Consider the following 13,696-nt stretch of genomic DNA (forward strand, 5'->3'; position numbering starts at 1 on the left):
GGCCTTGGTCATGGCGGATGGAGATGTAGAGGGATTGGATATCCATGGTGAAGATGAGGTGTTGGGGGCCGGGGAAACGGAAGTCTTGGAGGAGGTGGAGGGCGTGGGTGGTGTCTCAAACATATGTGGGGAGTTCCTGGACTGGGGGGGGGGGGGGGATAGGACAGTGTCGAGGTAGGTAGAGATGAGTTCAGTGGGGTAGGAGAAGTGGAGAGGGTAAATAGGCAAACTCTTTTCCCTGGGGTCAGGGACTCCAGAACTAGAGGGCATAGGTTTAGGGTGAGAGGGGAAAGACATAAAAGAGACCTAAGGGGCAACTTTTTTACGCAGAGGGTAGTACGTGTATGGAACGAACTCCCAGAGGATGTGGTGGAGGCTGGTACAATTGCAACATTTAAGAGGCACCTGGATGGGTATATGAATAGGAAGGCTTTGGAGGGATATGGGCCGGCTGCTGGCAGGTGGGACTAGATTGGGTTGGGATATCTGGTTGGCATGGACGGGTTGGACTGAAGGGTCTGTTTCCATGCTGTACATCTCTATGACTCTACGACTCAATTCTGAACCTAAACTTTCCAGGACCCTGGAATCTCAGATTTACCACAATCCTATCCCATTTCGCTAATCTGCAGATTTTTTTCAAAAATGAAGCTTAGTCTGATGCAACAATTATGTCTCAACACAGAGGTGTGATCCCAAGACTATTGTCACCAAATATATTGAAGAATTTCCACATCACCTTCATCGTGTTCGCAGTTTATGGGATCTGCAAGGACTGCTGAAACAGACATATGTACAACTAGAATCTGCAGCAATAAAGACTTGAATAAAGTATTGTCTCCTTTTAAAGCGTGCTGAAAAATATCACATCATAATTTGCTTCTCAGATTAAAAAAAAAGGTATGGACTGGGGAGCCATGCATGTTTGAAAGGTGCATTTTCTCTTCAGGACGAAGTCATGGAGAGAGGATAATGTGAGACAGCGGCACTTAGTACTTCCTCTGTCCTAAACAGCATATATAAACTGTAAACATTGTGCCTTTTTATGGTGACTTAAATAGGAAAAGGAATAAATTACCAACCAAAGATGGTGCAAAGATTATTGCCTGTTTTGAACGCAGGTATCCTGACACTCATTATATTGCACAGACCAATCAGCTATTTGTAGCAGTCTGAATATCCATGTGTACACACCCTTGGATTCAGCTCATCTACAACTTCTTCTACTAGTGCTTGAACCAGCAGCTCTGTAAACAGTGCTTACAATGAGACCACCAGACAAACAAATTGAATGGGCAAAATCACTGCAACAGATGCCATTTGAAATAGGAACAACAATGCAAACATGGAATTCCTTCAATATTGCAATATTCATGTTTACTGAACTTCCCTGTACAAATAATCATACAGTAGAAGTGGCCCTTCAGCCCATCAAGCCTGCATAATGACAAAAATTATTCAAAACTTATACAAATCCAACTTTTAATCACTAGGCCATAACCTTGAATGTTATGACATGTCAAGTGCTCATCCAAGTAGTTTTTAAAGGTTATGAGATTTTCTGCCTTAATTACCCTCCCAGGCCATGTGTTGCAGATTCCCACCACCCTCTGGGTGAAAAGAAAATCCCCAAATGTCCTTAAACCCCCTGTCATTAATCTTACAATTAAACCCGAGTTATTGAACGTTCAAAGAAGAGGAATAGCTGCTTGCTATCTGCCTGTTCATTCCTTCATAATCTTATACACCTCAGTGAGGCTCCCTCTCAGTCTTCTCTGCTCTGAAGAAAACAATTCAATCTTATCCAGCAGCTCTCCTAGCTAAACTGCTCCATCCCAGGCTACATCCTGGTGAATCTCCTCTGCACACCTTCCAGTGCTATCATATCTTTCCGATCGTGAGATGAGCAGAACTGCACACAAGTATTCCAGTTATGGCTTGAATAAAGTTTTGTGCATCTGTAACATTACCTGTAGCAATTCCAGCAATTTCTGCTTTTGTTTCTGATTTCAAACATCCATAATTCTTTGGTTTTTGTAGTTTTTATCCATCATAACCTCCTCTGCTCTTTTTATCTGTTCCATGACTGATAAAGCCCATATGCCTTCTTTTGATTTAATTTGATTTGATTTATTCTTGTCACTTGTATCAAGATAAAGTGAAACGTATTGTTTTGTATGCTATCTAGACAAATCATACCTTACTTAAGTACATAGGGGTAATAGAACAGAATGCAGAATGTAGAATGCGCTACAGAGAAGGCGCAGAGGAAGACTAACTCTAATATAGGAGAGGTCCGTTCATAAGTCTGATAACAGCAGGAAGAAGCTCTTCTTGAATCTGTTCGTACGTGTTTTGAAACTTTTGTATCTACTGCCCGATGGAAGAGGGTGAAAGAAAGTATCACCAGGGTGGGAGGTGTCTTTGAGTATGTTGGCTGTTTTCCCAAGGCAGCAGGACGGGTAGACGGAGTCAATGGATGGAAGGCTGGTTTATGTGATGGATCGGGCTGCATTCACACAACTCTGTAATTTCTTGCAGTCTTGGGCAGAACAGTTGCCATATCAAGCTGGAACACATTTATTCTATTAACCTCTCTTGCCACCTTTAGGGATCCGAGGACAAGTACCCTAAAATCTCTCCATTCTCGGAGCTTCCTGGTGTCCTGCCATTCACTGAGTACTCCCTTATCTTGTTAGGCTTCTTCCAAAGTGCATCGCCTACTCATTAAGTTTTCAGATGTACTAAAACTTCATACAATTACATGGAATGCAAAGAATTGAATAGGTCATTTGACTTCAAAAAAGAAATCATGCCAGTTTTCATGCTTGATGCAAGCTTCTTCTACTCCTTTTCGCCTAATCCAATCAGCATGTCATGTTATGCAGTAAAGCTATTGGGGGTTTTACACATTGGGCCACCTGAACAGTTTAAGATTGTTTAATCGGTTCTTTGAAGTAATGCAGGACAAGGAAGCATTCATCTCCAAAGTAATTTATTTTCATCGAGACAAAATCACAATGTGATTTAGATAATGCATTACTTACTCCTAACCGATATTACTCCTTTATCTCGACTCTGCAACACAAGTTCTGCACTAAGTTCAAATGGACGTTTGGGTTTCTGCTGATTTCAGGCCTCTGACATGCACAAACAATCCCCGAGAATACATCAGCACATGGAGACTGATCTTAGTAGGTTGTTAAAACAATACCATTTATGTCACAAAATTTGAAACCCTACAAACAAGAAGAGTATTGAGTTCGGAAAATCTCTGATGCAATATACCTGGTTTCAGGACTGGCTATGACAACTGTGCTCAGAATGATCAAAGCAACTCAGGATTTTAACTAAATTCAACCCTGAAAGATGAAGGATGGGGAGGACCAAGATACCATTTTTGTACGTGGCTTGAGTCACCAAAGTAATGAATTTATATGTACTTCAGGATCTCTTTCATAGGAATGGTTGTTTTTTTTTAAAAAATACAATTTTCATTCAATATTACACTTTTTAATCACAGTCTGTCAGCTCCCTGTTTCCTGAATATGTTATCTATTTTTGTTACTATATGATTATTATGTGCTTATAACCAGATTACTAAGTATATACATAAACGTTTTGATGCATGTTAAGCTAACTGGCTTATTCAACCTTGGGGCTGTGAAATGTTTCTTGTTTTCATTATTATCAAAACCACAAGTGATTGAAACACACTTCTTTTAATTTAATTTAACTTCTTTCGTTCAAATTATCCAAAGAAGGTGTTGCGATTGGAACGAGATTGGCCAAATGGATCTCATTGAGTCTGAGTTCCTTGTTTGGGCAGTTAACCTGGTCCGATCAGGGAGTCCCGGCTGGAGTCACAGTGATTCTCCTGTCTCTAGGGACTGGCTCTTAGCTCACTGGTCAGAGTCCATGTATTGTGCATGTGTAAGTAAAGGGTGACTCGGTAATAGATACTGGCTTCCATGGAGTTATTTCAGAAGTGAATGTTTCTTACCTATATAAAGAGCACAATTTCTTAACAATAAATTTCTACATGACTTTGTTATTCATGCCACTTAATTAAAGTTATTGAATAATTCAAATCATTTCAAAACACAAACTGTAAATTTCAAAAATACGAGAGATGGTTCCAACTTCTGACACTTAATTAGAAGCCATTATATAAAGTTTCGCCAAATGTAACGATACAATGCTCTCACATTAATAGATCTTTTGGATAATTGTTTTGTAATTTATTTAAATAATGTAATGTAATTAGATTTTATGCTTATGATACTGCTAAAAATTTCAGTTTGTTGGAAATACAAAAAGGCCTCGACCAGAGAAAATAAACACAATAACCGTAACTAAAGACAATGAAAATTCTCGAAAGCCAAATAGGTCTACAAGCCAATCCATCTCCTGGACCTGATGGAATAGATCTTAGAACATTAATGAAAGTAAAAAACAAATGACAGTGATAGTTGATGCATTGGTAGTTACTTTCCAGAATCCCCAGATTCTGGAAAAGTTCCAGAGGATTGGAAAACTGCCAAGGTAACATCTTTATTCAAAAAGGGATGGACAAAAACCTGGTAACTGTAAACCAGTCGGCTTAATGTCCTATACTGTGAAAATGTTAGATGGATGTAATTATATATATATGTTATATGGATGTAATAGCATGTAATATTTAGAAGTACATAATATAATCACACAGGGTCAACATGGCTTCATGAAGAAAAAAATCAGGCTTGACAAATTTATTCCTTGAGGTAACAAACAGGATAGATAAAGGGGAAACAGTAGATGTAATATATTTGGATTTCTAAAAGCTGTTTGATAAGGTAGTACAAATAGGCTACTTAATAAGTTAGCAGTCCATTGTGTTTAGGGTAATACTTCAGAATGGAAAGAGAATTTGCTTACTAATCAAAGACAGTTGCGATAAAGGAGATATTTTCAGGGTGACAATCTGTATCTAGTGGTGTACAATGCCTCATGGATCAATACTGAGGCAACTATTATTTACAATATATATAAATGATTTGGATGAGAGAAGAGAATGTGTCATAGCCAGGTTTGTAGCAAATGGAGAGCTAAATGGTGAGGAAGACAAAGAATTTACAGACAGATTAAATTAAAGGGCAAAAAATATGCCTTTTGGAATATACTGTTGGAAAATGTGATGTTATCCACATTGGCCGGAATAATAGAAGATCTGAAGGTTATTCAAATGGAAGAAGACTGCAGAAAGCTGCACCACACAGCAATTTGGGAGTCCTTGTACATAAATCACAAAAAGGTACTGTAAAGGTTCAGCAGGTAACAGGGAAGACAAATGCAATGTAGGCTAAATTTCAAAGGGAATAGAGCATAAAAATAGGGAAGTCTTGCTAAAGCTGTACAGCACTGGTCAGACTATACCAAGAACATTGTGAACAGTATTGGTCCCATTTATCTAAGGAAAGAGATACTGGCAGTGGAAGCAGGATAAAAATCCCAGGTATGATGGAATTTTCCGATAAGGAGAGGTTGACAAGGCTTGGTCTGTACTCAATGGTGCAAAGGCTTTCATTATTGAGCTATAAAATGGAAAATGGGAAAAGGAACTGATTTAAAAGCCAAGAATTGTGGGAAGGATCATGTACTTTTTAAAGGTTACCTGACACTCATTATGAATGCTGATTACACAGTTGCTTGTTCAAGCAACGAGGGAAAGTTTACTGCAGATGAACTGCAGCCTTGGAGTTTATACAATGGAGATTCAGCCAGCAACAAGTAGCTGACTGGTCTGGGGACCTGTTACTAGTTTTCATTGGCAAAGGCCTCCTACCTGCCAACAACTATGTGATTGTCTCCTAGGAAGCTGAACAGCTTGTGGGTGTGAATAATCAGTCAGTAGCCATTGGATCTCCGGAAAGGGAGGAGCCATTTTCCTATTTACAGTTAAAAAACACCTCAAGCTGAAAGAAAGCCAATTTATTTCCCCTCATCAGCTGCTGTACAGTGCATGCCCTTAATCAAAGGAAAAGGTGATGCAGCAGGAAAGTGAATTTGAGGATTATCAAATCAGTCAGCAACTTAGAGATGTGCAGCATGGAAACAGACCCTTTGGTCTAATTTGTCCAGATATGCTAAATAAGTCTGGTCCCATACCATCCAGATGCCTTTTAAATGTTGTAATTCTACCAACCTCCACCACTTCCTCTGGCAGCTCATTCCATCCACACAACACCCTCTGCATGAAAAAGTTGCCCCCTAGGTCCCTTTTAAATGTTCCCCCTCTCACTTTAAGCCTATGCCCTCTAGTTTTGGACTCCCCCAGAGAAATGACCTTGTCTATTTACCCTATCCATGCCCCTTATGATTTGATAAACCTCTGCAAGATCACTTCTTAGCCTCCAATACTCCAAGGAAATTGCCCCAGTCTGTTCAGGCTTGCCCGATAGCTCAAACCCTCCAACACTGGCAACATCCTTGTAAGTCTTTTCTGAATCCTTTCAAGTTTCACAACATCCTTTCTACAGCAGGGGAACCAGAACTGCATGCGGTATTCCAAAAGTGACCTAACCAATGTCCTGTACAGCCGCAACATGACCTCCCAACTCCTATACTCAATGCATTGACCAATCAAGGCAAGCATACTAAGCACCTTCTTCACTATCCTGTCTACCAGCGACTCCACTTTCAAGGAACTATAAACCTGCACTCCAAGGTCTCTTTGTTCATGATCTCATTGAATGCTGGAACAGACTTAATGGGCCGAATAGTCTACTTAAGCATCTATGTCCTATCATCAGAGCCCATCTAATTTATGCCACAAGAACAGCTCAACTAATTTGTAATACATTTATTCCACATTTCCATTGCACAATGCTTTCAGATATTGGACTAAAACAACTTCCTCATCCCATGTGTGTAGCTTTTATCATCACAATAATAACGTTATTACTGTAACTTGTCATAGTCTCCGTTCACATCCCGAAAAAGTTCTCTCATCAAGGTCCATTCACAATCTACAAAATCCTGCATATTGTACAGAAGATAATTTTGTGATTTTAGTTATTTGAAAGCTCTCCATTCTACTTTCTGTATCCTCATGTAGGAGCTTAAATTCCTGTCTCCATTAAGGTAGCAAGCTAGTCCTCCAGTGCAACAAGAGACTTTCAGATGTGTAGCTGTAATGCTGTTCAAAGATGCTCTTTGTAAAATTATGGGAATGTTAACACACTCAGAAGAATTATAATAGTCCTCATTGGAATTAAATGCAAGAATGTGCAATTTGTATTGCTAATTACTTTAAGGTTGTCATTTATACTACCATTCTGTCTTGTACATGGCACATTTCCTATACACAGACAGCACCTGACTTAAGTCACTTTTACTCACTATTCAGTCCCCTCAATTAGGCAGCCAGTTTGTTCAATCCATTATCCCTTTAGCATTCAATTAATTGTCCCGGAATTTGTGCATTCAGTCATAGCAAAGCTGTCAAAGTTCTCTGTCATTATAGCAATAAAACTGACAGGAAAATCTGGTGTCTTTGCACAGATAGTTTAAAGTGAAACTCAGTGATTCTCAGCCCATCCATGAGGGCACAGTTTAACCCTTGGAAAAAAACTTAAACAAAAACAGAGTGTTGGAGAAACACAGCAGGTCTGACAGCATCTGTTAAGAGAAAAACAGAGTTAATGCTTCAAATTCACTGAGCCAATGTTGAAATGTCAGTTGACTCAAAATATTAGCCTTGCTTTTCTATCAACAGATGCTGCCAGACCTGCTGTTTTCTCCAGCTCACTCTGTTTTGTTCCAGATTTCCAGGGTCTGTAGTTCTTTGTGTTTATTTTAGAAATAACTCGACAGGGACTTGCACCTTTTACGCTGCTAGCCTCAGTACAAAAATTCCTCAAAACTAAACTTGTGCCTTACTGCAAGAGATGTAACTGGGTTTTTGAATGTACTTAGTCATAATTATTGACAACAACCTCTCTCACTCATTAAACTTTATTTGTAATGAGTAATCTTTCGATTTATAATATTTCTTCAGCTTCTAATTCAATCTCCATTTTAAAATTCATTCTTTCATGGATTGTAAGCATCATCTGCAAGATCAGCATTTGTTGCCTATTCCCATTAGCTGAATGGCTTCCTAGGTCATTTCAGAGGGCAATTCAGAGTCCAGTACGTGCCAGGGGTCTGGAGTCTTGTACAAGGATGGCAGATTTCCTTCCCTAAAGGACATTATTGAACCAGATGGTAGTTTCATGGTCAATATTAGTCTAATTAGCTTTCAATACTAATTTTAAAAAAAGAAATTAACATGGTGGAATTGGAATCTATTTTCCCGGTATATTAGTCTTTGGATCTTGAGTCCGGTGAAATTATTACTACACCACCATCTCCACCACGTGTATATGTTCCAATTATTATTTCACTCATTGTGAAATGATTCAAAAGTAAATGACAATCTGTGCTCAGTGATTTGCTGTCTTTGAGAATTCTTTAATATGATTGGCTACATTGCCTGCTCATTGACATTATTATTGCTAGATTTTGCTACAGCCACTGTTGGAAGAAAATTAAGGCAAGAATATCCATGCCACAGCAATCACTAGATCTTTCCAGACTTTCTTTGAAATCACCTGAGACTATTGCTAGCTCATCACTGATGACAAAATCTGCACAATCTCAAAAGGAGCCTACTGTAGTCAAAGTGCTACTTTAGTAAAAATGTCTTTATTTTTCATGATGAGAGTTTAAGGAAGACAACATATATTTCATTTCAATGTGGGCAGAAAACAAAATGTTATTATACCAAAGAATTTGCAACTTTTTTTTTCCCTGATGGACACCTGCTGACCAACAAAAAAAAACCCATTTGTTTTTCTCGTTGACAGACGGGATTTCTCCCTAGGAGGCCCCAAACTGTGCAGTTCCTTAAAAGGGGAAAAACTGTCTTCAGAAATTTGGATGTTTATGATTGCTAGCATATTCACTCAGAGCTCTTTCTGAATCCAGTGATAAATAAACATTCGGTTACTTTTTTCCTTAGGGCAGTTTTATTGCTATTCTCAGTTTTCAAATACTGATATAAAGGAAATCGCTGTCTTTATATAAGAACAAGGACTCATTTTTCTCCAGCACCAGCCACCCATGACCACAACAGTCTTAAACCTGCCAAGTAAAAGTAGCTGTTTGACAAGTTCATTATGTGTACAACTTGTGCCCTGTCAGAATTGTAACACCGAAGACATCTAAATATAATTAATGCACTTAAAATGGAATGATTATCTCATTTTTTTTTATCAGGTGAATAAAAGAGAACGTTTCTTTGAATTCTGGGCTTTAAAATGACGTACACCAAACTTTTGATTAATCAGCATACCCAGGAGAGTGAAGTATCACAGTGTCGCCCCCATGGAAGGCAGGTTTTGGATCCCTTGATATTAGCACCATCAAGCTATCCGAAAAACTCCAAAAACCACTGCCAATTTGGATGTATAAAGCCTTATTGGAGGAAACGTGTTGTGCTAATTGGCCTAAAATATTTATTTTTTTTTGTTAACATTACAATTAACCATTTTTGAAATGCTCATTGCCATAAAGGTCAGATATGACTGTATCTTCTTTTGTATTGCAAATGTGTTGCCTTCAGGTTTTTGTAAACGCATTTCAAAACAAACCTTTACTTGTTCTGGTTTCGAATCCGGAGACATCTGCGTTTCAGTGGCGGTTCACTGTCCTCGGGCCCTGTGTTGAGTACTGGCGTTGAGGTTATGCAGGGTGCTATGGCAGTCTTTTCAGTCGCTTTTGGCACAGGCTGAATCAAGCAGCCCGTCTTGGGTACTACTCTCAAGGCATATGCATGGTCCTCATCTGCAGGATTATGATTTACCTCCTGCTTGTCCACCCCACCCAGGGGTGATTCAATTGAGGCCTTCTTACCTGCCTCTAACTCCAGTTGACAGTTTGGTGTGCAGTTGTTTTCTTTGACTGACTCCAGCTCGTTGACAGCGATCTCCTCCTGTTGTTGTTCTTGCTGCTGCTGCTGCTGCTGCTGCTGTTGTGGTTGTAGCTGCTGCTGGTCTGGTCTTTCTTCTGAGCAGTGGGAACCATCCACGTTTTTTGTGCCATTCACAACCAGATTACAAGGTGTTAAATCAGAGTCACCTCCTGAATTTAGCTGGATAGTGCTGCAGTGGGAGGAATCACTACATGATAACACCTTTGATTCAATAGGGTTCAAATCAGGAAAATCCCTACAGTCAAGACAGTTCCGTTTATCTGGACTAGAAACAGTCAAATCTACAACACTTCTGCCTTCATTCTCAAGTTTCACAGAAGGATGCAAAGGCCTATGACCGATGTGATTAAGTCTGCTTCTATGGCTCATGGTCAAGTCTATGACTCCATCTTGCGGAAAGTCTACCATGTCAGCATAAGAAAAATCACTTTTAATTGGACCATTAGGCTTGACCGTTAGATCGACAACCTCACTCCTGCTGGTGTCGAGAAGTATGGCTGGCTGGTTCAAAGAATGGCTTGAGCAGTTAGCTGAGGCTTTACTGGACTTGGAAGGCCTCGGCTGCATGTGATCTGATGTCAATGAACTACTTGGCTCTTTTGTGTCATCTTCATCATTCGAAGTGCTTGGAATGAGACTCTCAGCATTGCTGGAAATACCATTGGTGGATTTGGAGTCAACGGTGTGTGGAATTGGAATGGGGATCGGAATCGGCACAGGCAGTGGAACGATTACAGGATAGGGGACCAGGAGCGTCGGAGGGGGGACCAAAGGGGCAAGTGATGGCACCCCAAAGTTTAAAAGGTGTGGGATATGCATGTGGCCATTTGGCATCATGTTTATGTGTGGAAAGGAAACATTTGGCAGGGGTGCTCCTGAGGGGAGTAACCCTTGATGGTTTCCTGGCACTGTGGGTGTAGATGGATGATGAAGATGTGGCGAGAGCATCGGCCTGTGCATGGGGCTGGAATTAGGACCTATAGTTCGGGAACCCCCTGTTGGAGGACCAAGCCCTGAAATCATGTGGTTCGACAGAGGGCTGTTAGGGCTTGGAGTGTGAGGTCCTCGGATAAATGATGGGCGAATCTGATGCATCATCTGCTGCTCCATGAATATTGGCAGAGGCACAGGACCTCGGTTTGTCATGACCATAGAGGGATTACCTGGAGGGACACCCACTGGAGGCACTATATTGGCTGGCTGTTGAAGCTGCATTGGTGCAATATTGGAACTTTCATTAGCAGCCACTGCCTTCGATATGGGGGTGTGAATTTTGGCAGTAGAACTACTGGCAGGATCGGATGGGGACAGAGTAGCTGATGCAGAATGGATGGGGACTTGAGTCTGCGAGGAAGGTGCCACAGGAGATGGGGCCTTTCTCCGAGCATCTGACAGTGGCATGTTCCAAGACTCTGGAGTCAGTAGTTGCACGCCTGGGTTATCAGATTTATTTTCCACTGGTGGATGCCCAGCATTACACAACCCAGCAGGAAGGTTGGCTTGGGTCTCTTTGTAAAATATGTCCATTTTGTACTGATTGAGGCATTTTGCACTGCAGAATTGTAGCCGTCGTTCTCCATCTCCAAAGTCTAGGTACTCTTTTGTGTGTCGAATGTGCTTGCACCAGTCACATACCTGTGGTCAGAACAATTGAAAGCACATTAGAAAGTGTAGCTACTCCAAAACAAACATGATGTTTGGTGTAAGTATGAAGTTATTTAATATTATTTAATCGCCTAAACAGATTAATCACTCAAAGACACTACATTGTTTTCATTGAAAATAGAGTGAATTTGATAGTCATCCAAATTACATGACATTAATATAAAATAGTTGATTATGGGCCTTTATCTTACTGACTTAGATTTATAATAATAACAGCTTGCCTTGATATAGCACCTTTAATGTAGCAAAGTGTTGCAAGGCTTATAACTTTCCAACTGGATTGCCAAAGTTTTCTCGATGGTATAAATAACTGAAAAATAGAGGCTACTGTTTCTTGAAGGGATAGGCCTACAGAAAGGGTAGAAGCAGGAGGGTATTGAGTTTTGAGTGGAATGGGGAGATGAGGGAGTAACTGAATAGCCAGCAGTTGCATCAGGCTGATCTCTCCCTTTTCCAAAATCTAGAACTTAGCTTTGGCAAACAGATAAGCTGAGGTTGTGGCTAAGGGGAGAGGTGGAAATCTTATAATACCAAGAGCAATAGTTGCCAAAAACAGGAGTGATTCGTATATCACAGTAAGCTATCGCTTAGTCCCCATTTCCACATTCATCCCCTCTGGCAGGTTCCAAAATGATAATATTGAGTAAGTTATATTTAATGAATTTAATCAGTTGGGATCCCAGATAATGGTAGTACTGGACAAGCCACAATCTAGATTGAAACCTGTCTTGATGGACCTTTACTTAGTTATTTCACATGGTGGTTAGTCACAGACATTTTCATATGATGCTGCAGATTTCCTTAACAAAAGTACAGCAGTTTACTACACAAAAGAACCTTGAAAAAAAGCTATCTAAATATGGGTGGCATTCATCAAGATCTCAAGCACACAACAATAAAAAGTTTCAACATACTTCCTCCTGACACTATGCATCATGGAGACTCAAGTCCAGAAAAATTACACCCCATCTCATCTCTACATTTCTATTTAGCTAACTCCTTACATTTTAATTTCCATGGACTGTGGAGACAATTCAATGAGTCCATTTAAAGTCTGCTGAGATCAACGTTTCACAAGCCTGAGACACTAACCCTTGTCAGCTTTAATAACCTGCAGATTTCTAACTGAATTCTCTTAGTTTGGAAGCTTTATAAACTAAACCCTTCTTCTCAGGTCACTGGTTCTTTTAACTACCCTGAACTCTTTTGAGGAATGAAACAAAATGTGTTTCTGAATTCAACCCTAAATTTAATTAGAAACATGTTCAATCCAACATTCATCTGATCTGAAAAGAAAGCTAATAACCTTTAATGATCATTCTACCTATCATAAGCCCCACAGTATAAACATCTTTCCATTAACACCACAGGGGTCAGCAGTCATCTTTTCTGACAAATGCTAAATTTAGTCACTGGTCAGAAAAGACATGACTTTTTTTGAAGAAAACCTTTCATAGAAATAAACAACACCCACCTGCCTCTGTTTGAAATCTAAATTACAATAAAAACCTTTTTTATATAATTTACACAGCTTCATTACTACAAAGAGACTACACAATTTCACTGTTTCACATAACCCTCTTTGCAAATACCTGCTGAATTTGCACGATAGAAATAACTCATCATAGGCTCTGACAATATCATTGCAGCTCACTTCTCAATATAGCATTCAGGACAAACCAATCAATGTGTATGTTGAAATGGAGATGGTTAGACAGCTTAGGTTACATAATTCACCCTCTTCATTTCTATATTATTTCTCAGCGGAAATTGTTCTCATATTTCATTAGTCAGCAGGCACTTGCTCCTCACTGTTGTTAGGACAGACTGGAGAATCAGGATGAGGTGGTGAAATGAGAGCAATAGGAATGGGGAAATCAGCCATATTTCTGGCTGCCTTGAAGGTAATACCACGAACACCTTGGATATGCCCTCTCATTTTGGGTTGTTCCCTTCTTCCTTCCTACAGTCAGACACAGCAATTTCTGTGGGTTGCTCTCGACAATATATCTAACA

General features: G+C 39.9%; 1 protein-coding gene across 6 annotated transcripts in view; it reads right to left on the reverse strand.

Moving 5' to 3' along the window:
* sobpa (sine oculis binding protein homolog (Drosophila) a) overlaps nucleotides 1-13,696 on the reverse strand; it is a 433,378-nt gene that overhangs the window by 124,731 nt on the left and 294,951 nt on the right. For 3 of the 6 annotated variants that reach the window (XM_060849379.1, XM_060849387.1, XM_060849348.1), the window contains one exon: nucleotides 8,787-11,650. In XM_060849379.1, the coding sequence (XP_060705362.1) occupies nucleotides 9,677-11,650 (1,974 nt within the window). In that variant the 3' untranslated portion in view covers nucleotides 8,787-9,676. Of the gene's footprint in view, nucleotides 1-8,786; nucleotides 11,651-13,696 lie in introns of those variants that run through there. The other 3 variants (XR_009646484.1, XM_060849365.1, XM_060849357.1) reach the window with 2 other exon arrangements.

This window comes from Hemiscyllium ocellatum, chromosome 3 (assembly GCF_020745735.1).
Source record: "Hemiscyllium ocellatum isolate sHemOce1 chromosome 3, sHemOce1.pat.X.cur, whole genome shotgun sequence".
Lineage (NCBI taxonomy): Eukaryota > Metazoa > Chordata > Chondrichthyes > Orectolobiformes > Hemiscylliidae > Hemiscyllium > Hemiscyllium ocellatum.